This window comes from Elephantulus edwardii, unplaced genomic scaffold (assembly GCF_000299155.1).
Source record: "Elephantulus edwardii isolate Elephantulus edwardi_28Jun2011 unplaced genomic scaffold, EleEdw1.0 scaffold00062, whole genome shotgun sequence".
In the NCBI taxonomy this organism is placed as follows: Eukaryota; Metazoa; Chordata; class Mammalia; order Macroscelidea; family Macroscelididae; genus Elephantulus; species Elephantulus edwardii.
In genome coordinates, this window is record NW_006399812.1 from 17,037,580 (window position 1) to 17,060,117 (window position 22,538).

At 41.4% G+C, this 22,538-nt stretch overlaps 1 protein-coding gene and 1 pseudogene across 1 annotated transcript in view; one reads left to right on the top strand and one right to left on the bottom strand.

Annotated features, from left to right (window-relative positions):
• The window catches only part of PDCD2L (programmed cell death 2-like), a 59,536-nt gene that overhangs the window by 18,417 nt on the left and 18,581 nt on the right, over positions 1-22,538 (top strand). The window contains 1 exon segment of the mRNA XM_006887847.1: positions 10,991-11,139. Within this exon segment, the coding sequence (XP_006887909.1) occupies positions 10,991-11,139 (149 nt within the window).
• On the bottom strand, positions 13,011-14,661 carry LOC102855617 (annotated as a pseudogene).

Below are 22,538 nucleotides of genomic sequence, written 5' to 3' on the forward strand. Positions count from 1 at the left end.
GGATTGATTCAGTAACTGGGATAATTGGGATGGGAGTGTCAGAGACAGTGCGATTGGCACTGGAGAGAACAGAGTGTAGAGCTGTTGTACATAGGGTCGCTATGAGTTGCAAGCGACTTGACAGCACATAACAATAAAAACAGAGCAGAAATATATGAAATAGAAAACAAAAAAAAAACAATTGAAACCATCAACAAAATTAGAAGTTGGTTCTTTGAAAAGGTCAATAAAATTGACAAACCACTAGCAAAACTTTTCAAAGGAAAGGAAGGAAGAAACAAAAATAATCCAAATAAGAGATGAAATGGGCAATGTCACAACAGAACCAACTAAAATAAAAAAGGCTAACACTAAATATTATGAAAAACTATATTAAAACAAATATGAAAACCTAGAGGAAGTGGACAAATGCTTAGAAATTCACAGCTTAACCTAAACTGACACAAACCGAAATTGACCACCTGATCATTCCCATTACAAAAGAAGAAATTAAAAAGGTGATAAAACAGCTTCCAGCCAAAAAAAGTCCTGGAACAGGTGGTTTACATGTGAATTTTAGCTGACATTCAGAGAAGATTCGTCACCAATCCTACATAAACTGTTTCAGAAAATAGAGAAAGATGGAATTCTCCCAGACTCATTCTGTGAAACAAACATATCCTTGATATCAAAACCAGGTGAAGACACCACCAAAATAGAAAACTACAGGCCAGTATCTCTCATGAATGTTGATGCAAAAATCCTGAATAAAATCTTGGCTAATAGAATCCAAGAGTACATTTAAAAAAAAAAAGATTTTAAAAAAATTAAAATTTACCATGACCAAGTGGGACTCATAACAGGTATGCAATGATGGTTCAACATAAGAAAAACAATAATGTAATTCATCACATTAACGAAGCAAAGAACAAGAATCCTATCAATTGATGCAGAAAAGGCCTTTGAGTAAATCCAACACCCTTTCCTGATTAAAACACTCAACAAAATAGGAGTAGAGAATTTCTTCACCATAGTAAAAGGTATATACGCAAACCCAAGATCCAACATTTTTTCTCAAAGGAGAGAGATTAAAGGCATTCCCCTTGAGAACAGGAACTAGGCAAGGATGCCCACTATCATCTTTCCTATTCAATATTGTATTGGAAGTCTTAGCAATAGCAGTAAGGCAAGAAAAGGAAATAAGAGGTATGCAAATTGGCAAAGAGGAGATAAAAGTACCTCTGTACGCAGATGATATGTTAGTATACTTAGAAAACACTAAAGAGTCAGCAAGAAAACTGCTGGACATAGTTGACCAATTCAGCAAAGTGGCAGGATAAGAGATCAACATACAAAAATCAGTTGGGTTTTTCTATAGTGACAAAGAGAATACCGAACTGGAGCTTACCAATAATCATCACAATAGCTAATCATAAGATTAAATACATACGAGTAAACTTAACCAGAAGCACAAAGGACTATTCAAAGAAAACTTATAAAACATTAGTACAAGAAACAAAAAGAGACCTGGAGAAATGGAAGGCTATCCCTTGCTCATGGATAGGAAGACTCAATACTGTGAAAATGGCAGTACTACCAAAGGCACTTTACACATTCAATGCAACCCCAATACAAATACCAATTCCATTCTTCAACAAGATGGGAAAGGCAATCTCCAGTTTCATTTGGAATGGGAAGAGGTCCCAAATAAGCAAAGCACTTCTTAAAAAGAGAAACAAGGTATCTCACTTCCTGATTTCAAATCCAATTACACTGCCGTGGTGGTCAAGACAGCATGGTAGTGGTCCAGTGCCAGACACAGAGATCAATGAAATAATATTGAGAATCTAGAAATCAGCCCATCTACCTATGGTCAACTGATTTTTGACAAGGAGATGAAATCAGTTAAGTGGGGAAATGACAGCTTTTTACAAATGTTGCTGGCAAAATTGGAAAACTATTTGTAGAAAACTCAAGCAAGATCCACACAGCACTCTATACACAAAAACTAACACTAAGTGGATCATGGACCTAGGACTAAAACCAAGGTCTCTAAACTTCATTAAAGAAAAGTTTGGAAGAACTCTAGAAGTACTAATTGACAGCATTTACAGTTTTCCAAGCATCCTGTAAAACTCTACAACCAGGAGAGGGTAAAATAGATGAATGGGACCTTCTAAGAATCAAATCCCTATACACATCCAAAAACTTCTCCGAAAAGGTAAAAAGTGAAGTCACAGATTGGGAAAAAAAGATTTGGTAATGACATGTCAGAAAAGGGACTTATATCTAAAATTTATAAAATACTCGAGCACCACAACAAGATAAAGGTAAATAATCCAATTGAAAAATTGACACAGGTATGAACAGACACTTCACCAAAGAAGACATTCAGATGCCCACCAAGCAAATGAAGAAACATTCAAAATCCCTAGCTCTAAGAGAGATGTAAATCAAAACAACGATGAGATATCATCTCGCCCCATTAAGAATAGCAAAATTTAACAGAACAACCAACAAGAAATGCTGGCAAGGTTGTGGAGAAACTGAAACCCTTATTCACTGTTGGTGGGAGTGTATAATGGTGCTGCCACCATGGAAGGCAGTATGGCACTTTCTCAAAAGGTTGCAAATACTGTTTGACCCAGCAATTCCACTACTAGGGATATACCCTAAAGAAACCAGAACTGCCACCCAAGCAGATATATGCACACCCATGTTTATTGCGGCTTTGTTCACAATAGGAAAAGAGTTGGAAACACCCTAAGTGCCCATCAACAAATGAATGAATTGAGAAGCTCTGGAATGAAATACTATCCTGCATTGAAAAACAAGGAGCTCATGCAATATTATTCAAAATGGGTGACCCTGGAGGACATTATGCTGGGTGAAATATCTTAGTCACAAAAGGAAAAATACTGCATCCTCATGTTCCTCTCCAATGAATAGCTCCTCCTAGCAACATGCCCAAAGTATGGAGGCAAAGCCTCATTCTTGTCTGGCAGCACCATCTTCAAGTCATACTGGTTTGTTCTTTTGGCCATCCATAGGTTGTTCAGTGCTCCTCCTCCAACACCACAGCTCAAAGGCATCAATAATTCTTCTTTCATCCCTATTTATTGTCCAGCTCTCAGATGCATAGTTAGTGATTGGAAAGATTATGGCCTGAACTAGATGCACCTTAGTCCTTAAATTGCCATATTTATTCCTCAATACTCCTGGTGCTTGGATCAATAAATAGTCTAAGCATTTTAAAAAAATACACTTTGGAAGTATTCTAATTTCCCCTCCCACTTTCTTAATATAGGAAAAATATATGCTTCATGCTTTTCTTTTGAGTAGGCTATATTCTTTTATGATCATGTATATTTTTGTTGTTGTTGTTGTTGAACTTGGGCATTCTAATATGTTATTTTTATAATCTCGGATTCTTGGGTCTGTTTCAAGGAATTCATTTTCTTAGTTCTACTTCCACTCTCTTTTTATAAGTTCCACTAGAGGGCATACTGGCCCATTGATTGTCTCACCAGCAAGTTAGCCGTTTTTAGGATTTTTCTGTTACTCCCAGATTCTGGTTTATCTCCACTGGCAAGTCTCGGGGTACTTACTCTGTCTTGTTTTCTCTAAGATGACTGACTTTAAGTGATTTGTCAGGGTTCCTATATCTTTGAATTTTTCAGTACTGAGGTTGGATCCCTTCATTCCCCTTTGTAGGGCTGGGGCTTGGTTTTCCCTCTGTAACTGATTTTACATGGGCTTTTTCACTGTAGGGATGGTGGTATTCAGGTTTTTCAAGGTGAGGATTTGTTGTTAGGTGCTGTCAAGTCAACTTTGACTTAACCATCTTCATGGTCTCTGACATGCTCGAACCCGCTGTTCAGTCACTGTGTCAGTCCATCTTGTTGAGGGTCATCTTCTCTTTCTCTGACCCTCCACCTTTCCCAGCATGATGTCTTTGTCCACGGACTGGCCCCTCCTGGCTATGTTCCCTGAGTATGTGAGACAAAGTATCACCTCCTTGCCTTTAAGGGTCTCAAATTTTTTCCAAGATAAATGTGTTCTTTTGGTGGTCCATGGGATATCCAGCACTCTTTGTCAGAACCATAGTTCACAAGCATCAATTCTTCAGTCTTCTTTGGTCATTGTTGCACTTTTGGATGTATATGTTGCAATTGAAAACACTCTGGCTTGGGTCAGTTGCACCTAATTCTTTAAGCTGATATTCTTGCTCTTTAGTATTATAAAGAGTTCCTTGATAGCGTATTTTCCCACTGAAACACGTCTTTGGATTTCTTGACTACATGGGTGAGGATAGGGAGCGGTTTTTGTTCTCTCAGGGACAACCCTCTGCAGATTCTCCCAGGGTGCCTAGTCAAGAATAGAAAGGTAGCTGTTTTCCCTTGTTGCCTTTTTGATTGGTTGTCCTACAGTCTTGGTAAGTGGATCCTAGTGTAGATTGTCTGGGTCTCCATGAGATTCATTGCATATTCTCTTAGTGTCTTTCACTAAGAGGCACAAGAATCCCCATAGCCACTGTGTAGCACCTTAATCAGACTTCTTACTGTCTTGAGTTTACTTCTGTCCTGCATTCTTTATTCAGCGTGCTGTCCTTCCCTATTCCAAAAATGGCCTCTATAAGCCAAGTTCTCTGCATGTCAGCAGCCAGATGATAGTTCGTTATCTTCCGGTCCGGAAACGGGCTCTTGGAAAGGAGGAGCCTTCTACTGTTTCGTTCTCTGCATGTCAGCAGCCAGAAACTGCTTTTTTCTTCACTATTTTGAGATTCCTCCCAACTCTTTACCTCAGCTGCTGCCTAGAGATCTCAGTCTGTGACTGTTTTTATTTTTTATTTATTCAGTGTAGTAGTTGCAGAAGCATAGGGTCCAGTGTTTACTATCTTGTGGCGTCATTATGATGCAAAGTTTCCCTAGTGTGATGAATCTGAAAGTTAAAAGTCAATAAAAAAAATTTAAAACATTTTAATCATTTTCATTAACACTGAAAAGGTGGTCAAAAAGAAAGGACTTGATAGCATAAAATTCAAAGTAGTATTTCAGGATATAATTTCAGTAAATGGCTAATACATTGCTCAGTGACTCACCTGTTTCTTTATTCATATAATGTCTTTATTCTTCATAGAGAAAAGAATATAGTGTCATTTTGTGCACATTCTAATCCTCTTGCCTGTTGTAATTCTCCAAATAACTCTGAGCATTTTGGTTAATAATTTAATCTGTAAAGAAGTAAGTAAGAGGAGAATCTACAATTTATCATGTGGAATATCGTGAAACAAGCTTTTAGGAAGAAAATATTTGGGGATGGGTGGTTACAGAGAAATTAGATTGTCTCAGAGGCAGAAATTTCTTGGAAATGAATTGGAATTTGAATAATCTTTTCTTAGTCTGAGTTTATTGTTGTTGTTATGTGCCATTGAGTCGCTTGTGACTCAGCGACCCTATGTACAAGAGCTCTAAATGCCGTTCTATCCTGTGCCAACCTAGCCATCTCAAACGCGCTCATTCCCACCACTCCAGTCACAGAATCGATCCATCTCATCGAAGGTCTTCCTCTCCTGCGCTGCCCCTCCACTCTGCCAAACATGATGTCCCTTTCCAAGGACCAGTCCCTCCTTGCAACATGCCCAAAGTATGTCAGACAAAGCTTCAAAATCCTTGACTTTAAGGAGCATTCCGGCTTCACCTTCTCCAGGACAAACCTGTTTGTTCTAGCAGTCCATAGTATATTCAGCACTCTTCTCCAGCACCACAGCTCAAAGGCATCAGTCCTTCTTCTGTCATCCGTATTCACTGTCCAGCTCTCTGATTCATAGCATGTAATTGCGAAGACTAGCTTGGATCAGGTAAACCTTAGTCTCCAGCCTAACATCGTTGCTCTTCAATACTCTTGAGAGGTCCCTCACAGCTGACTTTCCCAATGCAATTTGTCTCTTGATTTCCTGTCTGCTGGTACCAAGAATGTTGACTATGGAGCCAAGTAAACTAAAACTGTTAACTATCTCAATCTTTTCACCTTCCATAGTGATGCTGCCAATTGGCCCAGTGGTGAGAATCTTTGTTTTCTTGATGTTGAGCTTCAATTCATATAGGAGGCTGCAGTCCTTGACCTTCTGCAGCAAGCACTTCAGGTCCTCAGTTTCATCAAGCAGGGTTGTATCATCTGCATAACGCAGGTTGTTAATGACTCTTCCACTAATCCTGACGCCCAGCGTCTTGGATGATCTGTTCTGCATACAGATTCAAAAGGTATGGAGGCAGAATACATCCCTGGTGAACCCCCTTCCCAATTTTGAACCATGCAGTGTCACCTTGCTCTGTTCTGACAGCTGTCTCTTGATCCAAGTATAGGTTTCGCATTAGCCCAATCAAATGTTCTCGGATTCCCATTCTTCTCAGAGTCAGCCACAGCTTGTTGTGATCCACACAGTCAAAAGCCTTTGCATAGTCAATGAAGCACAGATAGACATTCTTCTGGTATTCTTTGCTTTCTTCCAAGATCCATCTAACATTAGCTATAATATCCCTAGTACCTCGACCTCTTCTAAATCCAGCCTGCACATCTGGCAGTTCTCTGTTGACATATTGTTCCAAATGTTTTTGGATAATTTTCAGCAGAATCTTGCTTGCATGTGATATTGATGATATTGTTTTGATAATTTCTACACTCTGTTGGGTCACCTTTCTGAGGAGGAAAATCAGTAATACATATGATATGGAGAGAGAGATTGATTTACTTCAAAGAAATAGCTCATATAATTGTGGGCACTTGTAGTTCCCAAATTTGTAGTTTAGGTAGTAAATGCCGATCAATTAGCGATATTATCTGTGGAAGTTTAGCAAAGATGGGATGATTAGTGTCAAAGAACCCAATGAAGACTTTAAAGAAACATACTTCAATGAATTAGGACCTTTTCCTCCAAATAAGAACTAAATCTTTAAATGTTAAGGTATGTTAAGTACAAGAATAATTGGCAATGCTGCTGGAGAAGGAGGGCCAATCTCCTCCTGTTCCAGTTGTTAAAAGAAAAAATTGTCAATGAGAGACATATCCTGATTTTTAGAAATATTATCAGTGTTTTTAATTTTAGGCATCTAATAGCCCTGTCCTGGAGAGGGTGAAACCCGTTTCCTCCCTGAAGGCAAAGATTTTTGACGCTCTTTCTCATACAGTTTGGGCATGTGGCCAGGAGGGACCAGGCCTTGGAGAAGGACATCATGCTTGGAAGGGTTGAAAGACAGCACAAGAGAGGAAGACCCCAAATGAGATGAATTGACTCAGTGACTGGAGCAATGGAATTAAGTCTGTTGGAGATGATGAGATTAGCGCAGGATGGGGCAGCTTTCAGAGCTTATTTACATAGGGTCCATATGAGTCGCAGGCGACTTGATGGCACATAACAAGAGTAGGTGTGATCTCATTTTAAAGATGTTTTAATTTGCATATCCCTCCCTGCTACCTAATGATGTTGAGCATTTTTTCACATACTTTATTGCCATCTGGGTATGTTCTTTGGTGAAGCATACTTTTTTTACCTTATTACTCTGTGTGTGTGTGTTTATTGTCAAATTGGATCTGACTGGTACAGGAGGAGATTGCCGCTCCTTCTCCAGCAGATCATCTGGTGGATTCAAACTGTGTACCTCTGGGATTGCAGTGCAGCTTCTTGCTACTAGGCCACCAGAGCTCCCTGAAGCATACGTTAGTATCCTTTTAAGAATACGGTTTTTTGGGTATAACTGACAAAGCAAGCTGAAATCTAACGTATACAGTTTTTGAGTTTTGACATAATATACATCCATGAAATCATTGCTACTATCAAGGTAATGAACATCTATCCTTCAGAAGGTTTTTTATATCCCACTGTAAGTTCCTGCCCCCTCCTCTGCCCCTTCTCTCATTCCCAGGCATCTACTGATCCATTTTCTGTCATTATACATGTTATAGTAATTCATTGTAGTAGAGTCATGCTGGACATTGTGTGTGTGAAGGGTGTTGTTTCAGTCAGCATGATTAATATTGAGATTCATGTTTTTTGCCTATGTAAATTGTTGCTTTGTTTTTATCTTTAGTTTTGGACTGTAACAAATAAAACTGCTCTGTGCAGTTGAGTACAATTCTTCATATGGGCACATTTTCTTGAGTTGCATTACATGGAATGTTCATGTTTAGCTTTCTAAAGAAGCAAACTATTCTAAGGTGGTTTTACTATTTCACGTTTTTAATCAGCAGTCTGTAAGAGTTCTAGTTCCTCCATATTTTTTACCAACACTTAGCATGGTCACTTTTTAAATTTTAGTCTTTCTAGAAGGTCTGTAGTGATGTTTCAGTGTGGGGTTTTTTGGTTTTTTTTTAGTGTGGTTTTAATTTACATTTCTCTAATAACTGCTTTCCCTAAGACCCAATGACATTGAACATGTTCTAGACAATTTCAGTTTGTTTTCCATTTCTCATGATAGTTTGTCTAGTTGTGAGGATGTTTGTTTTCTTTATGTTTTGGTATAATTCATACTGATGACTGATCTCTAAATTTTTGCCTCCTCTTTTCACATGTCAGATCATACAATATCTGTCCTTCTGTCGTTAGCTTATTTTGCTCAGAATTTAAAATCCATATTCAAAATCCATATTGTAAAAAAAAAATCCATATTGTAACATGTGTTATAGTACTTCTTTACTCTTTCTGAATTGTGTTCCATTATAAGAAAGCTCTGATGGTTTAGTCTGTAGGGTGTTGTACTGCTTACCTAAAAGGCCACTCTTCTCTGGTAGTTTGAATCTACCAGTTGTTCCTGGAGTGAAAAATTACCAGTCTCCTTCTGTGTAATTTACAGCTTCAGAAACCTGAAAGAGGGTCAGCTATAAGTTTGGTTCCAATTTAACAGCTATAAGTTTATTCCATGATATGTATGGATGTTTATCCATTCATCTTTTGATGGATATTTAGGTTGTTACCACCCTTTGACTCTTGTGAATATTGCTGCAGTGGACCTTGTCTAATGTCTTAGTGGAATTGTTAGGTCATGGAGTTTAGCCATCAGAGAGAAGAGAACTGCCTGTGGTGTTTCCCAGGCTGCAAATCTTTATGAAAGCTGGCTGCCTTATCTACTGCGGAGCAGCTGGTATATTTGAACCATTGACAGTTAATCCACTCTGCCATTAGGACTTCATGCTGGATCCTACTACTGTTCCTAGGTACCCTTGAGTCAACTCTATTTCACAGCCACCCAGTGTACAACAGATTGAGACCTTACTAAATTATTCACATCATTGTCATTGCTCTAGAGTCAGAACTGTCTTCTAGCTGTCTCTCTAACTATACATTGCCTGAGAGGAGCTTCTCCATTTTCCTTGGAGCTACTGGCAGATTTGAACCAGCAGAGAGGCCTTTGGATAAGCAGCACCACTTTTACAGACTATATGTACCAGAGGCCATATGGTAGAATAGTCCCATTGTGGTTTCTTGAGTGATCACCACACTGTGTTCAACATTTTACTTTCCCCCCCCCCCATTTATTATTAATTTCAGTGAAAACCTAGAGAGTCTTTGGATTTCCTTCATTGTTGCACTTTTCTTTCCTCCCAGCCCTACCTAACCCCTAGTACACTACCCTCTTGGGAAAGTAAAAGAAAAATTCTTTCATTGTTTTACAATCCCTCCCCCCAGGTCCACTCCACTATGCAGCCTTTGCTCTGGACTCCTGCCTTGACAATAATACCTGATAACATATGCCTTTTAAACAGTTTTCTCCCTCATCTGTTTCAGTGCAACCCATCTTTCTCAGTCTCCCCCCAACCCCAAGGTCAGTCCTGTTTTACAACAGTGGCACCATGCAGTATTTGTCCTTTTGTGACTGAGATACCTCACTCAGAATAATGTCCTCCAGGGTCACCCATTTTGAATAATATTGCATGAGTTCCCTGTTTTTCAATGCAGCGTAGTATTCCATTGTGTGAGTATACCACAGCTTCTCTATCCATTCATTTCTTGATGGGCACTTTGGTTGTTTCCAACGCCTTGCTATTATGAACAAAGGCAAAGTAAACATGGGTGTGCATATATCTGCTTGGATGTCAGTTATGGTCTCTTTGGGGTATATTCCCAGTAGTGGAATTGCTGGGTCAAATGGTATCTCTATTGGCAACTTTTTGAGAAAGTGCCATACTGCCTTCCACAGTGGTTGCACCATTTTACAATCCCACCAACTGTGAATAAGGGTTCCAGTTTCTCCACAACCTTGCCAACATTTTTTGCTTGCTGTTCTGTTAAATTTTGCTATTCTGACTGGGGTGAGATGGTATCTCATAGGTGTTTTGATTTGCATCTCTCTTAGAGGTAGGGATTTTGAACATTTCTTCATGTGCTTGTTAACCATCTGAATGTCTTCTTTGGTGAAGTGTCTGTTCCTATCCTGTGCCCATTTTTCTATTGGATTATTTACCTTTATCTTGTTGTGGTGCGAAAGTATTTTATAAATTCTGGATAGAAGTCCCTTATCTGATATGTCATGACCAAATACTTTTTCCCAGTGTGGCTTCCCTTTTTATCCTGTTGGAGAAGTTTTTGGATGTGCATAAGGGTTTGATTCTTAGAAGGTCCCATTCATCTATTTTATCTTCTGGTTGTAGGACATTTTACTTTTTTGATAAAGATTCCAGATAATCACTTGTCTATAAAAATCTGTGTCCTGTGGAAGGCTCATAGTTTTGGGGCTTAAGTCAGTTTAATCTGCAGGTGCACTGAGTCTGGGCTTTATAGCAGTTTTAGTTAGATCCAATTAAACATGCCTTTCATCAATTTGTTGAGAGTTTGAATCACATATTGACAAGACTTTGAATATCTCATGACTTTTCACAGTGCTGTGATTTTAGTCCTCTTTTTTCCCGCTTAATCCCGGCACTCTGCAGCAAAGAGAATATGCAAAGCCTGGCCTCCAAGGGAGGTAGAATGTGACTCACTCATGATTGATTCAGGGTCTTTGCTTCTTTGTCCCAGGTATTCCTGGAGCGGAGAGCCACTCTTTTTATCCTGCCCCACGCCAGAAACTAGTGAGCTCCCTGCGTGCAGCTACTGTGGAGGCCAACGGATATTTGAATTTCAACTCATGCCAGCACTGGTCAGCATGCTCAGAAGTACTAATTTAGGTAATAAGCCTTTATTTATTTGAGTTTGTGGATTTGTGGCATTATTTTGATATGATTTTTTAAAAATTAAGAACTTTCTCTCTTTTACTTATAAACTATCACAAGCATTTTATGGAAAATTCAAATTATTTTAAGAAAATTTATAATCCAGACAACCTAACACAAACACTTCTACCACTTTGATTTACAGCCAAGCCATTTTTTAACCATAACATTTTTTTTCATGATACTATTAGGTAATAAAAGTATAGTATCTTTTTAAAAAATAGCTTTTACAATAATTGTAATTATTGTTTTAAAGAAATAGAAAAGGGTTTTTTATGATAAAAGCAATACATGTTTATGATGCAGGCATCAAATGGTACAGAAATAGTAAGATGTATACCAGTAAAGAAACAGTTGCCATTTAGTTAATGCTGCTTTTTGGTGACTGACTGACCCTGTGTGTACAGAATAGAAGCGAGCTTCCTGTGGTGTTTAGTGGCCCATTGTCAGGAGTTGGTGGTTGGGCCTTTCTTCTGAGGTGCCTTTGGGTAAACTCAAACTACCAACGTTTCTGTTAGCATCTGAGGGTTAACTGCACCACTAAGAGATTCTAATAAGAAGTAAAGCCCTCACTGAAAGCAGTTCCTAGAGGAAACAATGCCTTCCCCCCACCTCCAAATTGGTCGATTCTTTTATCATTATTGTTGTTGTTGTCGTCGTCAGATGCCATTAAGTACGACGCATAGCAACCCTATGAATAATAGATCTGAACCCTGCCCTAACCTGTGCCATCCTCATCGCTCTGACACACTTGAACCAACCGCTGCAGTCACTATGTCAGTCCACCTGGTTGAGGGTCTTCCTCTCTTTCACTGACTTGCCACCTTTCCAAGCATGGTGTTCCTTTCCAAGGAATAGCCTCTCCTGGCAACATTCTCAAAGTATGTGAGATGAAGAAACTTTGTCATCGTTGCTTCCATGGAAAATTCTGACTGCATTTTTCTCTTAAGACCTACCTGTTCTTTTGGTAGTCCATACTGTTAAATACATTTTATCCATACAAACACAGCTATAAGTAGTTAAGATAATTTTTTAAATAAAAATATACATGCAGTTATATTATTGCTCCCTCCCATAATCAGAGACATTTTTCTTTGTTGATATATAAAGATCTTTTCATAAGATGTAATTGACATACAGCACAGTGTACATAATCTTTTTTTTTTTGTTAATTTTTCTTCTATAAAAAGCACTTCTCTGCAATCCCAGAGGTACGCAGTTCAAATCCACCAGATGCTCTGCTGGAGAAGGAGGGAGCAATCTCCTCCTGTACCAGTCAGATCTGATTTGACGGTACACGTAAAAATAATACAATTTAAAAAAATTTTTTAAAAAAGCACTTCTCTGACCCTTTCCTCCCACCACCTCTGCCTCTGGCACCGGCTGATTGGGTGGTAACTGGCAGTCCCTTTCCCTCTTCTTCCCTCCTTCAGACCTGCTCATCTTTCATGCCACTTCCAATCCAGTGGGCACAAACATCAGCTGCCTTTAAGATCAATCTTCCACACCAAGAAATAGAACTATCAAAAATAAAACTTCTGAAAAAGAAAGTGTTGAGACTTCTTCCAGTTTTCCAGGGAGCTCATCCAGTTCCAGGATCTCACAGGGGCTGGATGAGAAAGGTGCAGCCTGTGCGCAAACAAAGAGCATGGTTGGTTGCATGCTTCTTCTGAGCCCCAGAGCTACATAAGGGAACCAGTCTTTGCACAGAGAATCCTGACCCTTCCTATTTCCTCTCTTGTCTTTCCATGGCACCATCATTTGGTTCTTTAAAACTGGAGGTTGGTAACCAAATGCCCTTGGTGGCAACCAGCAGGGGCCCCTCACTACGTGGAGGGTTCCAGTTCTTGCTTTTGTTTGGAAATAAGCTAGCTTCCTTCAGAGATAGGTATACCTCTTCCTGAGGATCATAGTAGTAGAACTTTCGGATATAAGAGATCAGAGGTTTAGGCAGTGGGAGATCCGGGATGTGATCTATCCGCACAAGCTGTCGGATCCGGAATCTGCAAAGGTGCTGGAGGAATTTGACATTGCTGAATCGGGACACTGGATAGAGCAGCTGGACTGGAGGTGGAGGCAGTCCTGGAACCCTGGATCTCAAGAAATAGAGAAACTTTCCATTCTTGGAGTGCATGATGGCCCTCTTAATTCTACCACTGATTGACAGAGATCTTCAAACTTCGGGTGACACCAAAGGCTGAAGGTTCCTCTGTAGTGCTCCCATTCTAGTGTGGTGGGCGATACCCTGTGATCGGAAACTGAGGCTCAGTATGTAACGAGGATCAGAGCTATCTCGTACCAGGAAAGAACCATCTGGCTTCCCTTTCAACTTCATCTCTGCGTCTTCCCAATTCATTGGACCCCAATACCAACCACACTTCTCCAACCCTTTCAACTTCATCTCTGCGTCTTCCCAATTCATTGGACCCCAATACCAACCACACTTCTCCAACTCTCGGAGGCTGGCTGCAAAGTTGCTCGAGTCAGGTCGGTAGAGGAGACACTGCAAGTGCTGGGGTGGGGGCTGGCTGTGCAGGGATTCTGCTGCTCTGATGGGAGCAATCCGGGGAAATGCATCTAGGAGGCTGAGGCTTCTTCGGGGAGGAGGGTGGGGAGTTGGAGAATGAGGAGAGGTCAGGCCCTGCTGAGAGATGTCCACGTCCACAAGCCACACTGTTTCACCTATAAACAAGGGGCTGAAGGAGACCGGAGAAAAGGCACTTTGAGTTCTTGTCAACCTGGGTTTCCTCCCTGTGTCCGTCTCTCGGCTCACAGAGCCGCTCATGTCCGTCAGGCTCTTGGCTGAAGCGGCCAGTTCTACAGAAGGCCTCTTGCCGGTCCCGTCCCCACCACCAGAGCCACCGTTGCAGCTCTTCGTGCGAAAGAGGCGACTGAGGCGGATTTTGAGTGAGCCCTTTCGAGAAGTGGTCGGAGGGGCCCAGGAGGAGGGGGAGGCTGCTGCTGCTGGTTCCCTCTACTCAAACGCCCTGGAGGGACTAAGTCCTGCAGCGGGAAGGGGACTGGGGGTGATTACGGGCCTGGGGGCTGCAGCAGAAGCCGGCCGCCCCCTCCTCCTCCGCGGCCCGGGCTGCTAAGCTCCTCTTCCGAGCAGCTCTTAGTCTCCATTCTCTCCGCCTCGGATTCCAAGCCCTCCAAGACCAGCAGCGCGTCGCTTGTTTCCGTGGGGTTCTCCCCGGCCTGCGGGGCGGCAGCAGGCGGCTGGGGTTGCGGAGGGGGCGGCTGCGGGGAGCACGGACACAGGCAGCAACCACCAACCGTCTTGGTCTTGGTTCCCGAGCCCCAGAGCCTCTAGTCCAGCTGCCGGGCCCCAGCACCGCTCCAGCGCCAGCCCCGATGGCAAGGCCTTGGGGTCCAGGGCACAGCGGTGCCGGGGCACAGCAGTTCTGAGGATCCGGACTCCGGAGCCGCCTCCACTTCCTCCTCCTCCGGCGGCCGACCCACGTTGCGGAACACCATCAGCTGCGGGGCCCGGGAGCCCCGTGGGCCAGGCCGCGCGAGTAAGGGCGGCGGTGGCGGGCCTGGCTCGGGGCCGCCTCTCCATAGCCGAGCAGGCGGCTCAGGACGGGATAGGAAGCCAGCTCGGCCCCCTGCATCGGGGAGAGGGAGGGAGGGCCGGCAGGCGGCTGGGAACTAATAGAATAGCGCTAATGGCCACTGCGGCCTCTGCCTCATGGGGGGGGAAGGGCGCGCGGAGCCCAGCCCGAGCCCAGGCCGCACAGTGTACATACTCTTGAGTGTCCAGTCTGGTATTGACAATATTGACAGTAAGTATGTACTCAGGGAAGCATGTTCATAGTCAAGATATTGAACATGTCCATCATCACAGACGTGTCCTCAGGCCCTTCATAAGTGTTCTGTGGCCCCCAGCTCCATAACTACTGAGATACTTTTTTGTTTTTTACTGAGAAACTTGTCATAGATCAGTTTGTATTTATAAATTACATAGTATGTTCTCTTTTTTTCCCACCCCTCTCTTATTTTACCTTACAGTTATTTTGCCTTGTACCCTGTTGTGTACATCAGTTTTTTTATTGCATAATACTTCATTGTGTCTACTTACCTGGACTTACTTACCTTAACTTGTTTTGATGGACGTCACTGTTGCTTCCAGACAAAGATATTACAAATACAGCTGCTATCAACATCCATATAAAATCTCCATATGCACATAGACTTTTATTTCTCTTGGGTAATACCTGAGATTGTATTCTAGTTACCTAAAATGCCGCTGTGACAGAGATAGCACAAGTGGGTGGCTTTAGTAGAAAGAAATACATTCTCTTGCAGTTTAGGAGATTAGATATCCAAATTCAGAGTGCCAACTATAAGGGAAAGGCCACTCTCTTATCTGTTGATTGTGACACAAAGTCCTTGTTTCCTTCAGCTCTTCCAAGTCTGATGTTGGTCTGTGGCTTTCCCAGTATGAAGGCGCTTCCTCTGAGGAACCTTGGTCAAAAAAGATACAATCTCCTGGTCTCCCTCTTTCTCCCCTCTGATCTCTAGTGAGATTAAAAGATAATAATAGGTCACACCCTAGGAAAACCCCTCTCAGAGAATTAGGTCTGTGGTAGAATTCATAGGTTGAATTATGGGTGTTGCATTCCACCTTTAATCCTTTTTGATAAACCTGTTTGGTTTATCAGATCATAGGGGATCATTGCATAGTTTCCACATTGTATCATGATGTATATGTATTTTGGAGGCACCTAATTCAATCCATGATGGAGTGGAATAGTTGAATCATATATGTAAGCATAACTTTTTAAGACCCTGCTCAGTTGAGTTCTGGTGGCCGAGTGATTAGAAGCTGCACTGTGATCAAAAGGTACTTAGTATGAGTCTAATAGTTGCTCCGTAGAAGAAGGATGGGCATTGTCCTCTCATTAAATTACTGCCTCTGAACACCCACTGGAGGGTCACCTCTGGGTGGTTCCAACTCAACTGCTGACAACAACAGTTGGCTTCAAAAGTAGCAGTATCCTCACCAGCAGTGATTGCTCAGCCTTGAATTTTACCCAGCGTATTAGTTGTATTTCTTGTGATATTATTTTCTGTGTCCCTAATGATAATGAAGGATTGTTGAGAAGGGAAACAGAGCACCCAGAACCAATCTGTAAATGATGTCCTTCTTCTTCCAGTTTTAGGATGTATAGAGGTTGACGGTTACCACTCAAAGCAGCAGAAATGCCTAAGCCTCTTGTTCTCCTTCCAACTTTTTGTCCATTGACCTCAGTTCATCACTCTTCCTATCTGTGTTGGCTAGGAAGCATTAAAAGAAGATGGAAATAGTACACAGAGAGTCACTGTATCAAAAGGAATTGGCTGACACAGAAGAATTTAATGAAACAACAAATGAGCAAGAGCCTGTGGTGATGTAGGAGGAAGTTCAAGTTGCTCTGAAAGAATTGACAAAAAACAAGGCTCCAGGAGTTGACGGCATACCAGTTGACATATTTCAACAGACAGACGCTGGCCTGGATGTGCTCACTGAGTTGTGCCAAGAAATCTGGAGGACAGCCAGCTGGCCAACTGACTGGAAAAGATAGATATTTGTTCCCATTCCAAAGAAAGGTGACTCAACAGAGTGTGGAAATTATCAAACAATATCATTAATGACTAGGGAGGACAGAAGGAGAATTGACGCCTTTGAGCTGTGGTGCTGGAGAAGAGTATTGAATGTACCGTGGACTGCCAAGAAAACAAACAGATTCATCCTAGAGAGGGTTAAACCAGGCTACTCCTTGGAGGTAAAGATTCTGGGACTTCGTCTGACATACTTTGAACATGTTGCAAGGAGAGACAGGTCTTTGGAGAGGGACATCATGCTGGGTAGAGTAGAGGGACAGCGCAGGAGGGGAAGACCCTCTATGAGGTGACGGGTAATCGGGATGGGTGTGTCAGAGGCAATGCGATTGGCACAGGATAGAGCAGGGTTTAGGGCTGTTGTACATAGGGTCACTATGAGTCGCAAACAACTCGATGGCACATAACAACAACAACAATTATTAATATCACATGCAAACAAAATTCTGCTGAAAATTATCCAAAAACAATTAGAGCAGTATCTCAGCAGAGAACTGCCAGATGTGCAGGCTGGATTTAGAAGAGGTTAAGGTAGTAGGGATATTATAGCTAATGTTAGATGGATCTTGGAAGAAAGCAGAGAGTACCAGAGGAATGTCTATCTGTGCTTCATTGACTATGCAAAGACTTTTGACTGTGTGGATCACAGCAAGCTGTGGCTGACTCTGAGAAGAATGGGAATCCGAGAACATTTGATTGGGCTAATGCGAAACCTATACTTGGATCAAGAGACAGCTGTCAGAACAGAGCAAGGAGACACTGCATGGTTCAAAATTGGGAAGGGGGTTCACCAGGGATGTATTCTGTCTCCATACCTTTTGAATCTGTATGCAGAACAGATCATCCAGCACAGTGGGCTGTATAAGGAAGAATGTGATGTCCAGGTTGGAGGAAGATTCACCAACAACCTGCGTTATGTAGATAGCACAATCCTGCTTGCTGAAACTGAGGAGGACCTGAAGTGCTTGCTGCAGAAGGTCAAGGACTGCAGCCTTCAATACAGATTGAATCTCAACATGAAGAAAACAAAGATTCTTACCACTGGACCAATTGGCAGCATCAGTATGGATGGTGAAGAGATTGAGAAAGTTAAGAGTTTTAGTTTGCTTGGCTCCACAGTCAACATTCTTGGTACCAGCAGCCAGGAAATCAACAGACGAATTACATTGGGAAAGTCAGCTGTCAGCGACCTCTCCAGAGTACTGAAGAGTAAAAAAGTCAGGCTGGAGACTTAAGGTGTGCCTCATCCAGGCTATAGTCTTCGCAATTATGTGCTATGCATTGGAGAGTTGGACAGTGACAAGGGATGATAGAAAGGGAATCGGTGCCTTGAGCTGTGGTGCTGAAGAAGAGTGTTGAATATATCATGGACTGCTAGGAGAACAAACAGGTTTGTCCTGTAGAGGGTGAGCCAGGCTGCTCCTTGGGAGTCAAGGATTCTGAAGCTTTGTCTAACATACTTTGACCATGTTGCAAGGAGGGACTGGTCTTTGGAGAGGGATATCATGTTTGGGAGAGTGGAGGGATGGCACAGGAGAGGAAGACCCTCGGTGAGATGGACTGTGGGAGTGAGTGTGTTGGAGACAGTGAGGTTGGCATAGGATAGAGCAGCATTTAGGGCTCTTGTACATAGGGTCGCTGTGAGTTGCAAGTGACTCAGTGGCACATACCAACAACAAGGAGTGCCATTCTCCACCTTGTCTGATATTCCACAGGACTTGTACCCAGGGGAAAGTACTCTTCTAGCCTCTCTCATTATGCCCTGCCCTGGTGGTACAATGGTTTAAGGTCTAGAGTTCTAACTGAAAAGCTGGTGATTGGAACCCACCAGCAGCTCTGAGAGATCCATTTCCCATGAAGTGTGCAGCCCAGCAAACTCTAATGGACAATTAGTTCTTTTCTCTCATATAGAGTTGTTACAGTTTCAAATCAACTAGAGGGCACACAATAACTCTTAAGCATACTTTTTAAAAAAAATTTTTTTATTGTAAAATTTTTTTAATATGATACCATCAAATCAGATCTGACTGATATAGGAGGAGATTGTCCCTCCTTCTTCAGCAGAACATCTGGTGGATTCGAACCTCACATCTCTGGGATTGCAGTGCAGCTTCTGGCCACTTGGCCACCAGAGCTTGCCTTAAGCATACTTTTTATGTGTTATCTGCATGTATCATTTTTGCCTTTTCTAAATTACTGTATTTCTTAATGAGTTTTTAGGAGTTCTGTATATATTCTAGATAAAAATTAATCCATTCTAAGACCAAAATGAACGTCAGAAATAACTTTGAATATTGCACTAGAGTACCAAAAAGCCAAAGCAAAGGTAAGAATCCAGATGTGAAGAAGTGTGCACACCCATGTTTATTGCGGCTTTGTTCACAATAGCAAGGAGTTGGAAACAACCTAAGTGCCCATCAACAAATGAATGGATAGAGAAGCTGTGGTATATTCACACGATAGAATACTATGCTGCATTGAAAAACAAGGAACTCATGCAGTATTATTCAAAATGGGTGACTCTGGAGGACATTATGCTGAGTGAAATATCTCAGCACAAAAGGACAAATATTGCATGGTGCCACTGTTGTAAAACAGGACTGACCGCGGGTTTATGGGGAGACTGAGAAAGATGGATTCAATAATGTATACAGCATTGAAACAGATGAGGGAGAAAACTGTTTAAAAGGGTATTTTTGTCATGACAGGAGTTTAGAGTTACATGATGGAGTGGACCTGGGGGAGGGATTGTAAAACAATGAAAGAATTTTTCTTTTACTTTTCTAAGAGGGGAGGTTTGGGAGGGGAGAAAAGTGCAACAATGAATGAATGAATGGAAATCCAAAGTCTCTGTAAATTTTTACTGAAATTAATAATAAATTTGCATTTTTTAAAAAAAATATGAATTAAGGAAACAAGAAAAAAAAAGATGTGAAGAAGCTGAACAGAAGATTTCAAAGGGCAGTGCAGGAAGACAAAGCAAAGTATTACAATTGAAATGTGCAAAGAGCTGGAGTCAGAAAATCAAAAGGGACGAACTCAGTGTATCTTAAGATGAAGGAACTAAAAAACAAATTCAAGTCTCAAGTTGCAGTACTTAAGGATGCTGTGGGAGGAATGCTGAATGACCCAGGAAGCATCAAGAGAACATGAAATGAGTATACAGAGTCACTATAGCAGAAAGAATTGGCTGACACAGATGAATTTCATAAAACATGAAAATGATTTAGAGTCTATGGTGATGAAGAAGGAAGTTCAAGCTGCTCTCAAAGACTTGGCAAAATATAAGGCTCCAGGAATTGACAGCATACCAATTGACATATTTCAACAAGCAGATGCTACCCTCGATGCACTCACCAGCTTGTGCCACCTGGAGGACAACCACATTGTTGGACACTTAGAGGACAACCACCTGACCAAATAAAAAATAAAGTGACCCAACAGAGTGTGAAAATTATAAAATAATATCATTAATATCACACACAAGATCCTGCTGAAAATTATCCAAAAACTACTGGAGCAGCACATTGACAAAGAACTGCCAGATGTGCAGCCTCAGTTTAAAAGAGGCTGTGGTAGTAGGGATAGTATAGCTAATGTTAGATTGATCTTGGCCAAAAGCAGAGAGTGCCAGAGGAATGTCTATGTTTCATTGACTATGCAAAGAAATTTGACTGTGTAGATCACAACAAACTGCGGCTAACTCTGGGAAGAATGAGAATCTCAGAACACTTGATTGTGCTTATGTGAAACCTATACTTTGACCAGGAGGCAGTCGTCAGAGTAAAGAAGCACTGCATGGTTCAATATCGGGAAAGGTATACACTAGGGATACATCTTATCTCCATACCTTTTCAATCTATATGCAGAACAGATCATCTGGGAGGCTGGGGTCTATGAGGAGGAATGTGACATCAGGATTGAAGGAAGACTCATCCGCAATCTGTTTTACGCAGATGACACAGCTTTGCTTGCCAAAACTGAGAAGGACATAAGGCATTTGCTGCAGAAAGTCAAAGACTGCAGCCTTCAGTATGGATTGGAGCGCAACATCAAGACAAAGATTCTCATCATTTGGCCAATTGGCAGCATCATGATAGACAGTAAAGAGATTGAGATTGTTAAGTTTCAACTTGCTTGGCTCCACAGTCAAAAGTCTTTGTACCAGCAGCCTATAAATCAAATTGCATTGGGAAAATCTGCTGTCAGTCACCTCTCCAGAGTGTTATCAGTCTTGAGACTAAAGTGTGCCTGATCTAGGTCATGGTCTTCACAGCTACTTGCTCTGCATTAAAAAGCTGGACAGTGACTAACAAGGATAAAGATTTGATGCTTTTGAGTTGTGGTGCTGGAGAAGAGTATTGAATATACTATGGACTGCTAAGAGAAACAGAAATTCCGTCCTGGAGAGGGTAAAACCAGGCAGCTTCCTGGGAAGTGAGGATTTTGAAGATCTGCCTGACATACATTGGGCATGTTGCAAGGAGGGACCAGTCCTTGTAGAAGAATGTCAGTATTTTTCTTGCATGTGATATTAATAATACTGTGTGATACTTTCCATATTCTATTAGATCACCTAATTAATGTAGTACTTGTCTGTCAGTTTACTGTACTAAAGTAACTTGTGGCTTGGTGAGATGCTGTGAAAACTGTTTCACCTGTGTATCACATGCCACAAGGGTTATTCATGGTGGATGGGTTTTAGTAGAGCTCCCTGATTAAAACTGACTAAGAAGCAGGATTCCCCATCCACTTCTTAAATAACGGGCCTCTGAAAACCCTATTAACAGTAGAGGAACATGGATAGTTATAATATTAGAGGCAGAGTGAAGACTGGAAGTGAATCAAAATGAAAAATAGCAGCAAACATTTTTTAATAATTAGAATGTGAATTGTATGAAGTATGAATGTTGGAAAACTAAAAGTTGTGAAGAATGAAATGGAATTAACATTGAAATTCTAGGCCTTGGTGAAATGAGATGAACTAATTTTGATCATTTTGAATCAAACACATGGTATACTATACTGGGAATAAAAAAACAGAAGACTGATGTTATGTTTATAGTTAAAAAGACAATTTCAAGTTCTTAAGTACAATGTTGTGAGTGATGGGATATCTGAATGCATACAGGGAAGATCTGTTAATGTGACTCCTACAACTAAAGCCAAAGAGGAGGGAATTAAAAATTGCTACCCAGTCTTACAGTTTTCAATTGACCAAACATGCATTTAAGATGCATTAACAGTAATTGGTGACTAGAAGGCAAAAGTTGGAAACAATGAAGAAGGAATGGTATTCAAAAAATATGGATTTGGTGACAGAAGTGAAGCTGGAAATAGAATAATTTTGTTTGTTCAATGATTGATTCATTGCAGATACTTTTTTTTCTATTTTTTTTTTAATTGGGAAAAACATATTGGGGGTACAAGGAGGTGAGGGTTGGGGCAGAAGGGTGAGGATGGGCCAGGATGCAGCTGCAGAGCTGCACAGTTTGGTTGCTGGGGGGAGCAGGTGAAGGAAATGATGAGAGTCCAGTGGGGACCAGATGCTACAGAGAAATGACAAGCATTTTCCAATGGTAATTAAACCAGCTGTCTTATTGATTTGGGATTTGGATGCCGACTCTCTGGCTTCTTCATGCTGAACAGGGGCATAGATGTAAAGGGGGGAAGGGAGGACACTTTATCACCTTACTGGTGGTCTTGGGTTAAAGCTGCTTGCCTTCTTGCTCTGTTAGAAGATATTTTCC